This window comes from Lygodium microphyllum, chromosome 12 (genome assembly GCF_053477565.2).
Source record: "Lygodium microphyllum isolate KBCC chromosome 12, Lygodium_microphyllum_v1.1.10, whole genome shotgun sequence".
NCBI classification, from domain to species: domain Eukaryota; kingdom Viridiplantae; phylum Streptophyta; class Polypodiopsida; order Schizaeales; family Lygodiaceae; genus Lygodium; species Lygodium microphyllum.
The window spans coordinates 125,430,921-125,450,136 of record NC_141146.1 but is presented as its reverse complement, the minus strand read 5'-3'; the positions used below and the strand labels follow the sequence as shown (position 1 = coordinate 125,450,136).

The 19,216-nt window shown below is 38.2% G+C and overlaps 1 protein-coding gene across 2 annotated transcripts; it reads left to right on the top strand.

The window, feature by feature from the left end:
- Nucleotides 1–1,194: 1,194 nt before the first annotated feature.
- LYC (lycopene cyclase) lies at nucleotides 1,195–3,988 on the top strand. Of its 2 annotated transcripts, none has more exons than XM_087690005.1 (2): nucleotides 1,195–1,393; nucleotides 1,987–3,988. In XM_087690005.1, the coding sequence occupies exon 2, from the start codon at nucleotides 2,112–2,114 to the stop codon at nucleotides 3,633–3,635; it is 1,524 nt and encodes a 507-aa protein (XP_087546131.1). In that variant the 5' UTR covers nucleotides 1,195–1,393; nucleotides 1,987–2,111; the 3' UTR covers nucleotides 3,636–3,988. The 2 variants fall into 2 exon arrangements, with proteins under 2 accessions (XP_087546131.1, XP_087546132.1); XM_087690006.1 differs by lacking the exon at nucleotides 1,195–1,393 and adding an exon at nucleotides 1,443–1,749.
- Nucleotides 3,989–19,216: the final 15,228 nt, after the last annotated feature.

The following is a 19,216-nucleotide window of genomic DNA, read 5'->3' as shown; positions in this document are numbered from 1 at the left end:
TTTCCTTTTTCTTTTCTCTCTCACTAGGGCAGATTCGCTTTTAAGTGGGAGGTTGTTGGGGGTAAAGGCGCCTCCGCCGTGCCGCCCCGTGTATTACTACACTGACAGTACCCGCTACTACACACTGCAGGTGGCGGGTGCCCGTCACGTCACTTTATTCTTTATTCTTTTAGTGACAGTTTGAATAAATGAAGGCCCGGTTACACATTGTGACTGTTGGAGTTCCCATTTCTTGTCTCTCTCTTTCTTGCTCTTGCTCTCCCACCATAGCTCGCGTGCAAGCTTCGATCCTTCTCACCTTTCAAAAGTAACATATCCATACACATAAGCTTTGAAGTAAGTCACTTAACTAAAGTTAAATGGTGGGTAAATTTTTTGGAACAAGCACCACCTATTCACTATACATCATTGTATAAGCATATGCCCTAAAGGGCAATGCTAACTAGTAACAATGACGTAACTTTCAAGCCCAAGAATTGATAATATTCTTGAGGACATTATGCATCTAAGAAGCTTGATAATGCTAATAAAGATTGAGTTAAAGCCCCAAAGGTATTCTTCTTGAATGCAAAGCTCACTTTGGGATCATAGTGTTGTGAGGTGTACATGATGATAAAATGTATTGATGTGCTTCATTTACAATGAGAATGAGAATTTAAGATCAGATGTCATTCTATCGGTCTCGACCTACATAGTGAAACAAGGAAGACACTAAGGCTGGTTACACACCAAAAAAGGGCCGCCCACTTTTTAAACTTTGACCAATCAAAATACTTATTTAAAGGTTGGCGTCCGCAGTTCTTTACACACTGGAGAGGACATGACCTGTTGTTTACCTTTTATACAGGTGAACTCCCCGCCCACTTTTGGACGGGGAGTCTCCCTTGCCCACTTTGTAAAGTGGTGGACAAGGGTGTACTTTTTGCATTTGCAACCAATCAAAAGATTTATAAGTTTATTCTTTTTTATTTTTTTATAAACTGTGTCCCTTCGGTGTGTAAAAGTATGACGCCCATGTTTGTGCCCAATTTCAAAAAGTGCATGCCCACACTCTGGGCGGGGGTTGGCCGTCCATTACTTGGTGTGTAACCAGCCTAAGGGAGGGTCATAAGGGAGGGAGGCTTTGTGAAGGAATACGATTGGCACACGTTGAACACGTCTCCGGGAGTGATAATTGATGCGGTTCTTTGACACGAGACGGGGGGCTTATCCACCATATACCCACTTCCGTCCAAGTCCCTTCTCTCGCCTGGCTTTACTTGATGGTTGGGGATTCCCTCGAATGGCTGCTCTGGAGGCCCGAGGGAATCATAATGGGTGAGAGAGAGCACTTCTTAGTGCCTTTCCCTGTCTCTTGGGTCCTTTTCTCTCTGCAGGCTCCTCAAAGTCACAGGTAAACACTCCCCTTCTCTCTCCACTCCTGATCTTTATATTCTTTTCTCACGGTTTATCATGCGTAACCCTGCACTTACTTGTGCATGTAATCTGTCGGGAAAAACCTTTGTCTTCTGTTCCTTGTTTTGGAGTTGCTCTGTTTCTCCCCTATTTCTCGCCCCTGTTTGTTGATCAACTCTGTCAACAATTCCACTTAAGTATTGGAATTGGCCGTGTCTCATCCCCTGTTTGCCATAGCAACCCATATCTTCCGTGCCTTATTTGGAACTGCTCTGTTTCTCGCCTGTTTTGACCCTGTTTCTCCCCCCGTATGCTGATCGGCTCTGTCAACAACTCTACTCAGTGATCAGATCTGTGAGAACTCTTCTTGAGTGATATAGTTAGCAGCACATTTTTGTGCAACAGTATGATTACTTCTGTGAAGGTTGTAGCGTGATAAATCTGTCGAATGAACTGCGTGATTACATATGTAAAGATTGTTTCATGAAGAATCTGTCAAGAACTCTCTTTGAGTGCTATATGTAATCGCAGTTTCTGTCTGCAATTAAGAAGAATTCTTCTTGAGTATCGTAAACGTTGTGAATGTTGCAGCATGAAGAAGGCGACATCCTGCTGTCAGGATCCATAATCTGCTGCTGAGATTTCTCCCCTTTTTGGTCAATTGACTACTGATATTGAGTCTTCACCTCACACAGTCATATACCTCTGCCCACATCATGGAAGGAATTGTGAGCCACTACCGGCCAAGCAAATTTTCTAATGAGGCAGATGTGGCTTGCAAAAGGATTGGAACCCCTCCCAAATTGCCATGCCTGAAAGAGAAAACAGCACTTTTCAAATCAGCTCTCAGGGCCAGATTGCAACGGTTCCCTTGTGGAAAAGTGGAAGCGCTTGCAGCAATGATTCCGCTTGAGCTTGCTCCTCAGCAGAATAAGAAAGAAAATTTGATGTATGATCTTCCACAGTTTGATGTGATGAAGCAGAACAAGGTAGATCTAGTGGTTGTGGGGTCAGGTCCTGCAGGCCTTGCTGTTGCCAAACAAGTCTCTGCTGCCGGTGTCAGTGTCTGCTGTGTTGATCCTGCTCCTCAGAGTGTTTGGCCAAACAACTATGGTGTATGGGTAGATGAATTTGAGGCAATGGACCTTCTAGATTGCCTTGACACCACCTGGGCCAGTGCAGTGGTTTATCTGGATGACAACACAAAGAAGTCATTGAAAAGGCCGTACGGCCGTGTTGATCGGAGGCGCCTTAAAGCCAAGATGATGGAGGGTTGTATTGCTAATGGTGTCAAGTTTCACCAGTCCAAGGTTACCAATGTTAAACACGAGGCGGATTATTCTTTAGTGCAATGCAGTGATGGTTTAGTGATTAAAGCCCATGTTGTCCTGGATGCAACAGGTTTCTCAAGATGCCTGGTGCAGTACGATAAGCCTTACAACCCTGGCTACCAGATTGCATATGGGATTGTTGCAGAGGTTGACAGTCATCCTTTTGACATAGACAAGATGGTTTTCATGGATTGGCGTGATTCTCACCTCCATGGTGATCCAGTCTTGAAGGAAAGCAATCGACGGCTTCCAACTTTCTTGTATGCTATGCCCTTCTCTTCAAACAGGATATTTCTGGAAGAGACATCCTTGGTGGCAAGGCCAGGTGTTCCGATGGAGGAGATCCAGAAAAGGATGGTGAAGCGGTTGAAGCACCTTGACATCAACATTAAAAGCATTGAAGAAGATGAGAGGTGTGTTATCCCTATGGGAGGACCCCTTCCCATTCTCCCACAGAGAGTGGTGGGCATTGGAGGCACTGCAGGCATGGTTCATCCATCTACCGGTTACATGGTAGCAAGAACTCTTGCAGCTGCGCCAATCGTGGCAAATGCTATAGTTCAGAGACTTGAGAATGAAGAAGCTGGACTTGATGAACTGTCTGCTGGAGTTTGGAGGGACTTGTGGCCCATTGAAAGGAGGCGTCAAAGAGAGTTTTTCTGTTTTGGCATGGATGTGCTGCTGTCACTCGATCTTCATGGAACCAGACGATTTTTTGATGCTTTCTTTGATTTGGAACCTTACCAATGGCATGGCTTTCTATCCTCTCGGCTGTATCTAAAGGAGCTGTTCATCTTTGGTTTGTCCCTGTTTGCCCATGCTTCAAATACATCTCGGCTAGAAATAATGTTGAAGGGAACTCCACCATTGACAGGAATGCTCAGAAACCTTGCAAGCATGAAAGATTAGGTAAAGGTAACATTCTGAGTAGTTTGCTGATTGGATGTTTAAGACACTACTTGAAACACTTACTTGAAACATACGCATGTATACATACTGCTGACGGCAATATTGCCTTGAGAAGACATTGTCCAAGTGTGTGCTTCCGATGATTCAATTGTGAATGATTTACTTCATCGATTGATGTCATTATGACAATTTTCTGCAGCTTCTCTGACTCTCCCTACCCATTGTGCCACCAGTCAAGAGGTTCTACAGAGTCTGTGGGACTTTGTAAAGTACTGGATAGGTGTAATTTTAAAAGATTTCTCAGGTTCAAATATGAAAGTTTTTCTAATGTACAACTTTTGCACATTGGTTTATTCAAAATCTAATAGTCAGTCTGCAATGCTTGCTCTAGTCTGTCATTTGTTGGAACACTAGTAGATCAAAGAGGTCTGGTTTGAATATCAGTCAGACTGCAACGCTTGCTCTAGTCTGTCCTTTGTTTTGGAACGCTCATAAATTGAAGAGGTCTGGTTTGAATATTCATGAGAAAAAAGGATTGTTTTGATGCATTCATTGAGCAAACAGCAAAGCTGACGGTCTGTTTTGTGCCATCGTTTTAGATCTAGTTTTTGGGCCTAGTGCCAGGGCTAAATGTAGTGACATCTTGTGAGCCGGATCATTCTTGTAGTTACTTTTATAATCAAAACTCTGAAAAGTTGTATTTATGGATAAGGGAGAAGGTTGACTTATGTTGATAGTTACATCCCAATGGTGAATGAAGTGTTGTGTCACATGTGTATATGTATGAGACTGTAGGGACTAGGTTAGGTGGGGGTTGTTTGTAGAGACCAGGCTAGGTGGAGTGAGTTTGAACATTACAAATGAGCGAAAGTGTGTTTCCTGTAAGCTTGGAGTATCTGAGCATTCTAGAATCTGGTCTGCCAGTTTTTGCTGTATTCTCATTTTTTGCTGCTCAGGTTGCACAAGCCAGTAATTTTTGTAATAACACATGGCAAGCCTCAAAACAAAGAGCAGTCTTTTCTTTCCTGATTTCTATTTGAGATCTGTAGCAATCCCTGCTACATTTCTTGTAGTGACATGGCAGCCCCTTTTTGTGAAAGATGTTTGAACTCTTCCTGTATGGTTAACTGTGCAGCACTCTCAGATTCAGACTGCTCTCACTAAACACAAGCAACTATTTGCGGGCTATATTATGTTTTGGCTACCTTCTGGGTTGGTGAACTCCTGTGCATACGGAGTATCAGCACTCTGCAAAGATGATGGCACGGTGCTTGTGAACACTGTTTGGTCGTTTTCTCTTAGAAATTGCATAAAACCCTATCTTTCGACATCAGGCATAGTCAATGTTATTGTCCCTGTCATACATACTAGCAAAAGAATTTCAACATTATCAGTCCAACCGAATGTGGAGATTCTAAGTCAAATCAAATATGGAGCCTTTTTTGTAGCAGTGACATATGGCACCTAAGTTGTTTTCATGTGCTCTAGCAAATCATCCATATATTCATTGCAATGATGATGAAGATTAACATCTGTTGCAGGATTCTTATCCATTGTGTTATACTTAAAAATATGTATTCCTACTTTGGAGACTTGCATGCGCACTAGTTTAGGTTTAGGGGATAATTGAAAGTTCAGAATCACAACCTGACCTTTTTATTGCTTCCTGTATTTTGATTTGTTTGCATTGTAGCTCTGGCTTGTGTATGTCTTGGAGGTGACATTGATGGAAAAGTTTCATGAATGGTTAAAGAAAAGGGTTGCATGTTTACTGCCAAGAAACTTGGCTTTGATGTAATGCCCCTCCAATGGCTTTGACATTTTCTAATATGTGAATCAAAAGGATTCACATTGGAAAGGATACGTATACAATCCTGCAATGGCAACACTAGTCCTCTTCAACCAGACTCTACATGGAGCAGTTTAGAAAGGGCAGTTTGTGTGTTGGAGCTTGATTTGCTTGGAAGTTTCATATTTTGAGCTTAATTGAAATTTCAGCCATGAAAGATGAGCCTTATGTGGTGTGTCTGTGATGGAAGATGAGAGTGCAAAGGATGCCAAATAAGATAGGACTCAATACTGAAGTTGTGGCTGCTTGTGTTAATGTGTTTTTATAAAAGGATGATAGTTACAAGAGCATGATTCCTCTCTTTTATGCCTGTGCAAAAGTTTGCTAATGGCAGGATGTCAAATAGGCCTGCCAGAGTTCTAGAACAAAGAGGACAAGTGGGTGTCTTTTGTTTTGAAACCAGACGACTGAGGCGTGCGAATGCCATGTTCACTGGTTTAGATTGAGAGATGTGGAAATTTTGTTCGCATGCAATCATTCTTTCCAATGCACCAACAAAAATTCAATGAGGAATGGAGAAGAAATCTTGCATTAGGCAAAGTAGATGCTTTTAGTCTTGAAACCACCTTCAAGCTACTCTGGGCAAAGCATTTTGCTTGGCCCAGACTGCTAGTGAAGCAATACATTTTCTTTTATAAAAAAAAAACATGTTCAAAAGGAGCGTCGCCCCCCGGGCATCATCTCACGACAACCCACCTCGACCCACTCACTGATCGTTGCGCAAAGTCGGCCGCTACCGCCGAATAAAGCTCGCAAATTCGAAAGACTCGTGATCACACTGATCTGATCAGATCGACGGGCGAAAAGCCTATATGCGCCACGTAAAGTACGCGGCATAATCGACCAAGATAAGACTATGTAAAGCCTTGATCAAGCCTCCAACTTCCGAGGCTTAAAGGCTATTGACCGTTTTCGTTCTCTTTGGCATTGCGTTGCTGGACCGGGACAGACACACAGAGAGAGAGAGAGAGAGAGAGAGAGAGTAGGGTAAGCGGGCCAGTACAGTGGCACCCAACTTGCTCGCTGTCGGAAATGCGGTGTCTGTGAATTTTGGGGAAATCTTCTTTTTGGCGCAGAGTAGGCGAGGTCAGAAAATAAAAATTTCACCGTCCACTGCTCCACATGATCAGATCAAACGTTTGCAAAGGTTTTTAGTGTTGTAAAAAAAGCCTAAAGAACAGTTGCAGGCCTTCCCTAAAAGAGCAGGCTTCGTGGCAGCAGACTATCCCTTAGCGCTCTCTCTCTCTCTCTCTCTCTCTCTCTCTCTCTCTCATCCAACCGGATCGCCGGATTTCTGAAGTGTCCGTTAAAAGGTGGGTGAAGTGGTACTGCAGAGGGCAGGGTGAGGTTCTTGCAGCCAAGCCATTCGTCTTGAATGTCTTCGTCCTTTTAACGAGATGGTTATTATTCTGTAATATAATGCATGTGAACTTGTGCTGAGATCTGCTCTTTGAAATGCTTATTGTCAACTTGGCTTGATTACATTTCGAGCAAACTATAACATCTTTCATTCTCGTGATCCGCTTGGAGCATTGGATCGAATGGAAAGCTTTCATGATGGAGCTCTATAATCCTTTCGATGGATTGCCTGTTGTTGAGGATGCAAAGCCCTGTCCTTGGATGTGGATGTTTTGCTATAGCCATGTACTTTTGGATTAGTGGATTATGTAGCATGTTGAAAGCAAACACATTTGCAATATCAGATGTACTCAAGTCAATTCTAGTAGATGGTTGCGAAAGCGATCCATTATTTCAAGAGACTAGAGGGTTATCGAGAATAGATCGACGGTCCAAGATTCTGTTCGTAATTGCTCTTGTCATATTTTAAACCAAGATGGATATATCAATGATGCTCAATAGTTAAAGATGTAACAACTTTGTATTGAGAATTCGTTTTGTGTAGTCTGGTAAGAGTGACACCACATATTTGTTTTTCTCTTTCTGTACAAGACATGGTCGGCATTTAGTTATCACTACGTTGACTCCGTGTTGTTGATGCCAAGAGGCATATTTCACGGTGGATTCTGTGAGACCACGGCGGTGGATTCTGTGAGGTTTTTATTCCATGGTGGATTCCGTTAGATTTTGCAGTGGATTCCGTAAAACTATATTTATTTGCCGGGCTCATACACAAGGTGGATTCCTTGTGCGAGAAGTTGCAAGGGATGCCTGTTATTTTCGGGCGTCATATTGATTTAATGTGCAGGTGGGTGATTCCGCAAAATACATATTTAAATTAATGGATATTTATGAGTTTAGAGTGCACTCGTATTAAATTAAGGTTAGGACAGAGTTCCAACCTATTAACTTATTTTGTAGCTGGGTATTCACTTTTGTCTATTTAATTTTATTATTTTCTAACAATTGTGAATGCTTCAGTTGATGTGTAGAGCACACGACGGTGGCATTGGGAAGCACTGGGCGATAGTGTATATTCAAATTACCCAGAAGAAATTATCATTTTTGATGGACGCGCATATTGTTATTCAATGTGTGATGTTAATATTTATTTAGGTACGCTTATTTATTAAAGCACTTGACAAATATTTATTATTTTGTATGCGCATGGGCGCATGGTTTAAATATTTCATTATTGGACATTATATTTGGGTACAACTCGACTTTTGGGCTGCCCAACCGCTTTATTCTTTATTTAGACAAAAGCAAACACAAAAGCTAAAGTATGCTTATTGTAAAATTGGGCTATTTTTTGAGCTTTGAGATAAATAAATTTATAAATACATGCCTTGTGAAGCGCTCACACAAGGCATGGAGGGAGATTATACCCATTTTGTCTCTTTTCTTCATGTCGTGCAACTCTTCCTTCTTTCTTTTTAGCTTAAGTAAAGTTCTTTTGTTCTTGGGGACCTTCTGACACTCGCTATGTACGCATCCAACTGATTTATGCACCAGTTGTTGGCATGCAGGGATGAGAATAATGCTTGACAAAGCTGTTGTAACTTGTATTTCTTCTGTATATGGATTGTTCTTTTGCGAGCTGACAACATGATGCTGCATTGTGACTATACCACATGATGTGCACATTGTTAGTATTTCAATGATGCTTTCACATTCTATTGCCCAAGACAATTCGAAATTTTTTATGTCGTACCAAGTTAGAGCAAACAATTTTAGTGATGTTTTTTTAGAAGCCATAGAATCCCTTTTTTTAGAAGTCTTGAAAGATGCCTTGTGAATTTGTTTCTTCATAATGTCCATTGATGTTAATGAGAATAATATATTTTTATCATAAAACTGCAGTACATTTGTTCATGAAAAAACATGCTATACTTCGTAATTTCATTAAAAAAAAGATAGTTTAATTTTTTGACTTGCAAGGATGATGAATTTTTTTCTTCTTAATAGTATTTTTAATAAAATAAATAAATGAAATAAAAAAGTAAATGAAATGAGAAAACATGTTATATAGCATACCGAGCAATTGACACAAATCTCTTTGTAATTAAATAATTATGGGAGAAGGTGCCATTCCCCCGTCCATTCAAAATATCCGATTTGTTGAAGTTTTATATTTTTTATTTTTTTTCACTACGTTCAAAAGTTCATTTTGCTTTTGTTTTTGCCATATATTCAAAAGATCATTTTCTTTCATTTTCGTTTCACTACTATTTACTAATCTTAAAAAGAACGAATGACGAAGATTTGAATATAATCTTAAAAAACTAAAAAGACGAAGGATATGAAATGAGAAAACATGCTATATAGCATGCTGAAGAGTTGGTACAAATCTCTTTGTAATTAAATATTTATGGAAGAAAATGCCATTCTCGTCCATTCAAAATATCCGATTTGTTGAAGTTTTACGTTTTCATTTTTTCAGTACGTTATTCGAAAGTTTGCTACGCTTTCGTTTTCGCTATACGTTCAAAATATTATTTTCTTTCATTACTGTTTACTAATCCCAAAAAGAACGAATGACAAAGATTTGAATCCAACCTTAATAAATTAAAAAGATAAATGAAAAAATTGTTTAAACTAATCATAAAAAGAACGAATGAATAATATTTAAATCTAACCTTTTAGCTTGCAAACACAATAACCGAGGAGCTGACGTACACGTCTCCACACACTTGTGTATGACCTTTCTCTCTCCTCAAATAAGAGACGAATTTTGTAATGAAGAGAATGACCCATACTACTTAACTCTCTCCCCTTTATATAGGCTTAAGGCTTCCCAATGTTCAAAGCTTTCCTTTAAGTTTTTTAAAGTTTTTGTAGTTTACAAACTTGAAAAGCCTAAAAGTTTTTAAAGGTTTAAGCTTTTCTTAAAAAGTTTTTGTTCAAATTTGGGTGTATGCTTGTGTTTTCTTTCTTTAACCCAAAAAAATAATAAAAAATATATTTACAAAACGTCACACAACTGCACTTATAAAGAGTGAGAGAGGGAGGGAGAAAGTATGCATAGAAGGAGTAAGAGATCAAGGTGGTTGGCACTTGAGGATCATATTTTGGTTCATGCTCAATAGTTTCAGAGATTCCCATCATACCAAATTGCCTTGTCACTCTCTTCATACCCATCCGCCTACTCTATCACAACCTTACCTTGTTGTCCCCCTTATTCCCTATCCACAAAATACATAAAAAATCCCTCCCAAAAATCTATCATAACCTTATTAGTAAGTCTATCTTCTTAAGCCAAATTTCTCACTGCTCAAACTCCGCCTACACTTTCTTCGAACTTATTCTTCTACTTTGATGAACCTCAGTTCGAGGCTACAAGTTTGACGAAGATCGGAGAAGAAAGAAGTGAGCATACCGACAAGATGGCCCCTAAGCAGAGCAACACTGGAGCTGGATGCAAGGTAGCACATATGAGTGACAACACCATTCTGCAACCCCAAGTCCATGTTATTTCTTCATATTTCAAAGTGATCTCGTTTAAATAACGATAGAAAAATCTAGGTAACAACATTGATGATCTAAACAAATCGCAACTACTAGACATTTTGAGATCCTTATGGATACCCAAGATGTTGAATAGAAGTACAAAACACTAGATGCTTAGGAGGAAATTCAATTAGAATTACCCTCTCATGATGGCAGCTAGTCCTCGTATAGAAATCCTTAAACAAAACATATGTTTTCATATTAGTAATGAACTGTGGTTTAGAGAATTCATTGTGAGATAACTTGGCAACCTCACAGAAGGAATTAAAGGGGATATTATCCTAACTTCGCTAGGACATATGTTAACAAGTATTTCACTAAGGCTAAATATAAAGATTGATTTTTCAGGGATAAACTCTTGATACTCCAATAATAGATGCATCGTTGATGCCTAAAGCGAGTTAATCTAGTAAGAGACCTAAAAAATCATGATTGAAACTATGGAACTTATGTTTGTAAACTCAGGGCCTATATAAATACTTACACACAAGAGCATTTTTCATGATGCTTGTTGTTTGAAATCACAAGAAACTATGGAACCTATGTTTGTAAACTCAAGGACACTATAGCAATGTAGTCACCTCAAAAGTTAACGCTAGATGGTTGATAGAAGACTATAGCATTTAAATTAGGTCCCCATTTTTAGGTTGATCCTTATGGGGACGAGGGGGAGCTTCCTTTATGTGAAAGACTCTAGTAGTTTCAAGGTTATGAATGTCTAATTATGCTTATGAGTTTTGGACATCAGTAACCTTGATTACTTCTTGATGGGCTATTATACTCTCTTGCAATTTGTGTTCCCTTGAATTTTCAGTTACTATTGTCTATTGTATGGTGAAGGATCTCAACATGGGTATCAAAGCAAGGCTATTGGTGGATGTATCAACATCATAGTGAATGCATACATTCATTTTTGAGGGCTACACTATCTCCACAATCACACATCCCTCTTTTATTTGTTAAACGAAGGCTTTATACAATGGTATTTAGTTCAAAGGATCATTGTCAATATTCACTCTGTACTTCTTGTTAATGGCTTGGAAAAAGGGACCCTTTAGAAGGCTCTTTCCATCCTTTTGCTTCATAAAACCATGTGAATATATTGCAAAACCTATCTACTATTGGTATTGGATCAATTGATGGTTTTCCTTAAGGAAGGGAGAGACAAAAAATTGTCATCATGGATTTAAAGCTCTTAATGAGACCAATTAAAAACTACTACCAACTTTCCTAAATTCATCTTTCTCCCATTCCATTTGATGACATCAGCACAACGACATCTTTTGACAATAGCATGTTTTTTTTTGTTGCCTGCTTTCATTAAAGCTTTTAGTAAACTATAGTTGCACGTAAAGAATATTTTTATAGACCTATAATAAAGCATGATATTGTAAAGACTATTTTACTAACCAACAAATGAAGTATGGTATTGCAAAATTTGTGTTTGAGTGGAAGGGGCTTGATGGCAGATTTCGTATACTTAAGTGTAGGATATATTAGTACATTAAACATCATCATGGAGAATCCGATGGATTACATATGAATCTAACTAAACCTAATGGACCATGGGAACAAATCTCTACGGATTTTATTATTGACAGCTGCACACCATGATATGATATGGACTATAGTGGATAATTCAGTAAATAAGCTTACTTTCTCCCTTGTAAATTTACAAGACCTTGACTGCACCACAAGCAGCTAAACTTTTCATCAACATTCCAAAGTAATACTTTTTTATCATGGTGGTAGATTTTGTGATCACTTTTGGGTAGTATTGTCTAAAATCCTAGGTTCTAAGATGGACTTCACCTTAGCTTTCCACCCTGAAAGCAATGATCAATGAAGCAACTAATAATACTATCATTGACCTTCTTAGGTCTTCTTAGATCCTACAAAATTAATCAATCAAACAATTGGGATCAACACTTATCTATCCTCTACTTTGCCTACAAAATAACACCAAATACTTTGCTACTGGTAAAGCACCTTTTGTTGTTTATGGTAGGAAATTACCCATTTCTATAATCACTATAGCTATTAATGTTTCACTTGCTGATACTTTAGCTAGTGATCATATAAAAATCTTAGAAGAAGTAATTAATTAGATTAAGCAATCATAATTGAGATATGTAGCTCAATCAAACAAGAAACACACGGCTATTGCATTCAAATAAAATGATTTAGTTTGGCTACGAATTGAAAAGAGGAGATTGGAGTCCATAGAAAGGCATCTGAAAATTAAATTAGCTCCAATATATTATTGGACATTCCATATTGCTCATAAGATCAATGACAATGCATTTAGATTAAGTATTCCTCCTTATTGGTAGATTCATTTTTTTTCATATTATTTTATTGAAACCTTTTAAGGGAACCACACCAATAACTCCAGTTGTAGATGATTCTCCTTTGTTAGATGAAGACACATACATTTTTTAATACTTGAAGTTATTCTTGATCACCACAACTAAAACTAAAAATCAATATTATAGGTACCTAGTAAAATATAAAAATGATTTTGTTGAGGGATCCTAGTAAACAAGACATTTGTACAAGGGAAAGCTTGCTAGAAAGGATTGAGCCTTAAGACTCTTGGCCTAATGAAGAAATTGAGGAAGTGTTGAGCTATTATAAATAACTTTACAAAAAAGCATGGCAGAGATAGAAGATTTCTCAAGAGGAAATATATAACTGGTTCTTCACAATGTAGACTCTGCTATCTTGCAAGCTCTCTTTGTTATTCCTAGTGATATGATTTTGATTTGGCTCTTACAAGATATTGAAGGTTACCTTACATATCAAGAGTAGGGAAAATTCAAAACTACTAAGATGCAATTGTTGGGAAGATATATTCTTGATGGTTATGCCCTTGCTCTGGCTTTCTTCAAAGCTGTACAAGGGAAGCAAACGAAGGAGATGATCCCCATGATCAAGGACCAAGAAGAAGTGACCCACTATAATGAGTTATTAATAACAACTGTATTTTTCGAGCACTTTTCATTAATTGTTGGAAACACAATGGAGGCAAGCCAATAGTGCTATGACTCCTTATAGGAGTTTGTCATAAAGAAGATGAAGAGAGGGAAATCACTAGGGTCAAATTGGCTCCTAGTCAAGGTGTATGGAGCAAGCACTCTAAGAAGTTTGTGGCAAGAATGCGTGCAAGCTTGTGAACACATGCATGAAGAAAGGGAAACTTTTATAAGTTATTGATGCTAGAAGAATTAAAATACAACCCAAACATATCAAGAGAAGCAAACACAAGCAAAACGGTGCCCCATCACAATGTTTACTATGTGCTACAAGGTAATAGCAAATGCCTATAGCATTGAGGATCAACTTTTTACTTCCAAATACCATGTGTGTAGCCCAATAGGGATTCCTTCCATAGGCTGAAATGCAAGACATGATCCTCAACTTGAAAGTCCTAACAGAGTATGCACTAGAAAAAAGGGGTACGTTTGTTCTTCCTCAACATGAACTCAGGTAATGCATATGATAATTTTAGATGGGATTTCATAATTGATGTGCTAAATAAGACAAGGTTTGGCCCACATGCTAAAAAATGGTGGCATTTTATTCATAGATGCAGCTACAATAGTTACCTCAATAGACTATTATTGGCACCTTTCAAGCTAAGTAGATTAGTGAGGCAAGGTTGCATCGACGATCGCTTTGCTTTTCGCAACAATGTAGATCCACATCTAAGAATGATAGATCTTGGAAAATTGAAAGGAAAGATAAAATAGTTCAGCTAGCTTGACTTGAGCTTCAAGAGGAGATTGGTAGTTAATAACAAGGTACTCTCCATGACCATTGCCTTTATGCTAGTTGCCACCCATTGGCCAAAGGTGGTGAATATTTTGAAGGACTTCCATATGGTGTTATGGAGGAAAGGCCAAGTGACTTGCTATAGCCTAGGAGGTGATCAACACACTTAGGAGAGATGGAGGCCTTGACCTTGAATCCCTTAGCTTGAAGGGGAGGAAAATTATTATTTAAGCTTGGCCTTCATATGGGAGAGGTGCAATCATGGGTGGTCATCACTAAATATTGCGTATAACAAGCTCCCTCCTTAGAGGAGCATGGGAGGACCTCTCATGAGAAGACAATTTCATTGTAGGATGCAAGTTGAGGTCCTTTTGAACACCATGAGAGCCATTGTCCAACAATGGAAAAGTGTGATCAACATATAGGAATGGAAAATGGAACATAGTTGCAAGGGAGATGCAGCTCTCCTCCAAATCATTTGGTTATACCCAAGCATCTTTAATGAGAAACTTGCCTATGATAAAGTGGCAACTAGATAGATAGACATTTAGGACCCACAAGGATTGCATACAACTAATGAAGCTCCCTTGATTAAGGCTAAGTTTAAACCAAGCGAGAATAAATTTATTTGACTGAAGGATGTTCTCAATAAGAGAATGGAGGATTAACGACTTGCAGAAAGAGTAGGGCTAGAAGGTGTCTGGAAGTCATTAATCAACCACAAAGGCAAGCATGCATTGAAGTTGAAGAAGAGGATAGAATTTGAGAGTCCAACTAAGACAAGCATGGAATGGTCACCCCTAACATCCATCTAAGAAGGGTCACTTTGCAACTAATCAAATGTGGGAGTTGGTTAACATTGCACCTGGCTCAAAGAGAGTAGAGTTAATGTATGAAGTACTACAAGTAGCTCTAGGTCATGCATGGCATGGTTAGATTCATAAGGTTTCAACTTCCATGAGGTATAAGCCACATGACTTCCTTCTTGTACCAACACTCCTCCAATTGCAAGTCCATTTGCATCACTGATCACTCAAAATCTTGGTTGAAATAAGGAAGTTTCAAGACTTTGATAGTGGTTACACATTCTCCTCATGTTTATCAAAGCTTCCTTCGTGTTTGATTAACCATATAATTGGGGTATTCTTCTTCAAGAGATTAGTTAGGGATGTTATGATAAGGGAATAATCCTTGATATGATGATTCAATACAATCTCATCAATCCCAATAATCCTTATATTTTGTTGACTATTTTAGGAAGTATCCAATCTAGAATGTTCTTCATGTTGTAGCAACTATCAATATCCCTTTGATAGAGACAATATACCCCAAGTACTTGATCCTACCTATGCAAAATATACCCTTTCTTTTCTTGGCATAGGGTTGGTTTTTGCAAAGGGTATTAAGCACAATCTTTAGATAAAACTCATGATGCTTAGGAGAATTGGAATACATCAACATATAATTAAAGAAAAATAGCGTAAAGTCATCTACGTATGATCAAAAGATGTATTGCGTCAATCAATTAAATGTTGTTGGAATGACATGTCCAAGAACTCATAATGCCTATATCTAGTGCTGAAGAATATCTTAGATATTATCTCCTTAATTTGGATTTGATAGTGTCTTAATCTGATGTGTATCTTTGAGAAAACACGGGCTTCATGTAGTTGGTCCAAGAGTTTGTTAATTCTAGGTATGTGATACCTATTCTTACCCTGCACTTGTTTTAGTCCTCTAAAGTCAATGCAAAGTATGAGGGATCCCTCATTCTTCTTTTGGGAGAGAATAATTGCTTCCAAAGGTGAGTTCCTCCAGTGGATAAACCCTTGTTCAATTAGTTTTCATAGCTATTCCTTAAGCACAATAGCTTCAAGTGCAGACATCTTATATAGTCTTTTGGATACACGATCCGCTCTTTATCTCATGGTCAACCTCTTGGTTTGGAGGTAGCTGCATTAGTTATTTTGAGAAAAGATTGTCAAAGCCATTGACCCATGAAGATAACATTCCTTCCTAATCTTTTCAACCTTGTTGAGTCAGTCTGATCATACAAATGGGTTGCCCCTTTCTTGGCCCCTTCCAAAGTTGACTAGCTTTGGCCTATTGGAGCCTAGTCCTTTTAGCTTTCCCTTGTGTGTTATGGTCTTGCCTCCCAAGTCTTGGAAGATAACCTCTTCTTTAGCACATAGGATTTGGGATTTATGTTACTCGAGCCACTCCATATCCAATAGACAATCATAACACCCTAGTGCAAGACTCAGAATTCGGCTTTAATTTTTTATCCATATAAATTAAATTGAGCTTTCCCTATAGCTTTAGTAGAGGTGTTTTCCTTCCTACCTATCAACTCTCTACAATCATATTATTTATAGCCTTGGAATCTAGATGCAACCTCTTAATTACACTTAGAGCTAGAAAAGAACTAGTAATTCCACAATCAATTACGATGTTGAAGGACTTACCCATATAAGTCATTGGTATCTAGATGATAGAGCATTGACAGCCAGCTCCTTTGTTCTCAATGATCACATGAATGGTTTCTCATTTGACTTCTTCTCCCAAGTCATACTCTTCTTCTTTTAATTAGTCTATCATAGAGTTTACTTGAGCTCCGATTGCTCTTGCTTATCCATGGTCTCTGGTATTATTCCCATTTTCATGGCCTCGTCTAGCTAGCTAATTTGGATTGAGGTCTTGAGAAAAATTAAGTCAATCAACCTTCCGATGTTTAGCTTTTCTACATTGATAGCACTACTTGTTGCTTAAACCTCTTGGGTCTTGGGTGATTGCATTATCTCACCCATTAGTCTTGGCATTGTTTGCTTGGAAACCAAGGTTTAGATAATTCCTGATATAGTTCTTGTTCATTGTATGATTTATTTGACCATTCTGGGCAATCTCCTTGGCTATGGCCTTGGCTCGCATGAGGGCATATTCAAGAGTTGGGATCTCATTGACTCAAGATGGTTATCTACATGAGGATTTAGACACTGGCAGAACCTTACAATCTCCTAAGTTGCTATCATTGATGGCGCATGTTTATTGATTGAAGAGACATGATTTGAAGAGAATGAAGAACATGAGAGCCATGAATTTTTCTTGAAAACACTAGGCCTCGGAAAAGAAATTGACTATTGTAAACGAGAGCTAGGTTTATATAATTCATGATATAGTTATTGTTCATTGTACGATTTCTTTGACTATTCTAAGCGATCTCCTCGGCTATGGCCTTGGCTCGCATGAGGGCATCTTCAAGACTTGGGATCTCATTGACTCAAGATGGTTATCTACATGAGGATTTAGACCCTAGTAGAACCTTACAATCTCCTAAGTTGCTATCATTGATTGCGCATGTTTACTGATTGAAGAGACAAGATTTGAAGAGAATGAAGAACATGAGAGCTATGAATTTAAAAAAAAAACACTAGGCCTTGGAAAAGAAATTGACTATTGTAAACGAGAGCTAGGCTCCCTCTTGTGCAAATTTTTATCAAATCCAATTGCACTTTTGGGGGACTCAAAAACTTTGATTACTAGCCTTCCAAGGCCAAGTTCAATTGGAAAAAGATGCAAAATTAATTCATCTTGATGGATTTGTAGGATGGGGCCAAGTATTGTCCTTTGATGGCTTTCTTGATTTGCTCCTAGCTATGGGAATCTTTGGTTACCCTATTATCTCGACATCATTGTTTCTACCGTAGGTTGGCCTTGTCAGTGAGACGAAGGCATGCATTCTTGGATTGGTTTGTAGCAGTGGTTTTGGCACTCTTGAAGTAATCATCCATGTCTTTGATCCAATCTTCCACATCATATTCCACCTTGGATCCTTCTCTATTAAACTTTGGTAGTGGGGTCTACTTCAAGAGGAATTTCTTTTCTTAAAGCTTCTTGTAAGTGTTACTCATCTTGAAGCCTTAGCGAGTCTGATTAACAAAAAAGTAATACTTTAGAACTCGGCTGTTGAAGGATTTAAACCTTCTTCTTTTATGCATGTGTAATAAGAAAAAAAATAATATTATTTTTATTGTTTTAGAAGAGGATTTTGTCCAAATATAATAATGAACTTCATATATTTGCATTATAATAAAAGTAAGAGTTTTTTCTATTATTTTTAAGGATTTATATGTTGTTGATAAAGGAGGGTTTCCTCTAATGGCATATCCATTTCGGTAATTTCCTTCATGTACCACAATTTGATTGGGGGGTAAGGCTCAAGTAGCTTGATCATAGACCCAACAATATAAGGTCACTATCTCCCCATTAATAAGCATAATATCATTAGTCCTTTGTCCTTCAAACACAACGCAACAAACTAGCTTCCCATTAAGCATATTCTCTTGACATCCACTTGGAGATCTCCAACATGGTCGAGATTTTTCATGAAGAAGTTACAAGATATTATCCATGGCATCCCTTAAGGCAATGCCTACTAGATTTAGATGTAGTGTAGATTTGAAAGATTCTCAAGAATTATAATCACACTTTCTCAAATTCTATGCTCAAGGATTGGCAAGCAATCTAATACATTACCCTAAATACCATGAATTTGAAATAAGCATGTTCAACATTCTATAAGATCGTCATACACCCAATATAATTAAGAATATAAAGATATCATTATTTATTAGGGATAAATACAAGAGTTCACCTATGTATCTCTTCAAGTTCTTTGCTTACAAAAGTAAGAGGACTACTTTTAGTCTCTAAGAATCGATAAGGTGTCGAAAGATTGAGGTACTTAAAGAGTAGATATTTTTTTAACTTAGCTCTCCCAAACAATTCTATCAAGGGATAGCCAAAATGAAATAATTATAGACACACTTTTTATGTTTAGATATTTTGCCTTGCCTTTTTGAATATAATTGTACTTATAAAGTCCAATCAACTTAAGTCCTTCAAGCCATTTCAATAGTATAAGGTTTGGGTTCCCAATTCCTCACGAGATCTAGGTAAGTACGCTCTATGATTAACATGTTTCTCATTGGCTTCTTCACATCTTTACACCAAACTTTGCACGTGATGTGAAGAGGAAATTATGAAGAAGAAT

Bases quoted from the DNA above. Each gene is read 5' to 3' on its own strand.
- LYC (XM_087690005.1), top strand. From the start codon at position 2,112: ATGGAAGGAATTGTGAGCCACTACCGGCCAAGCAAATTTTCTAATGAG.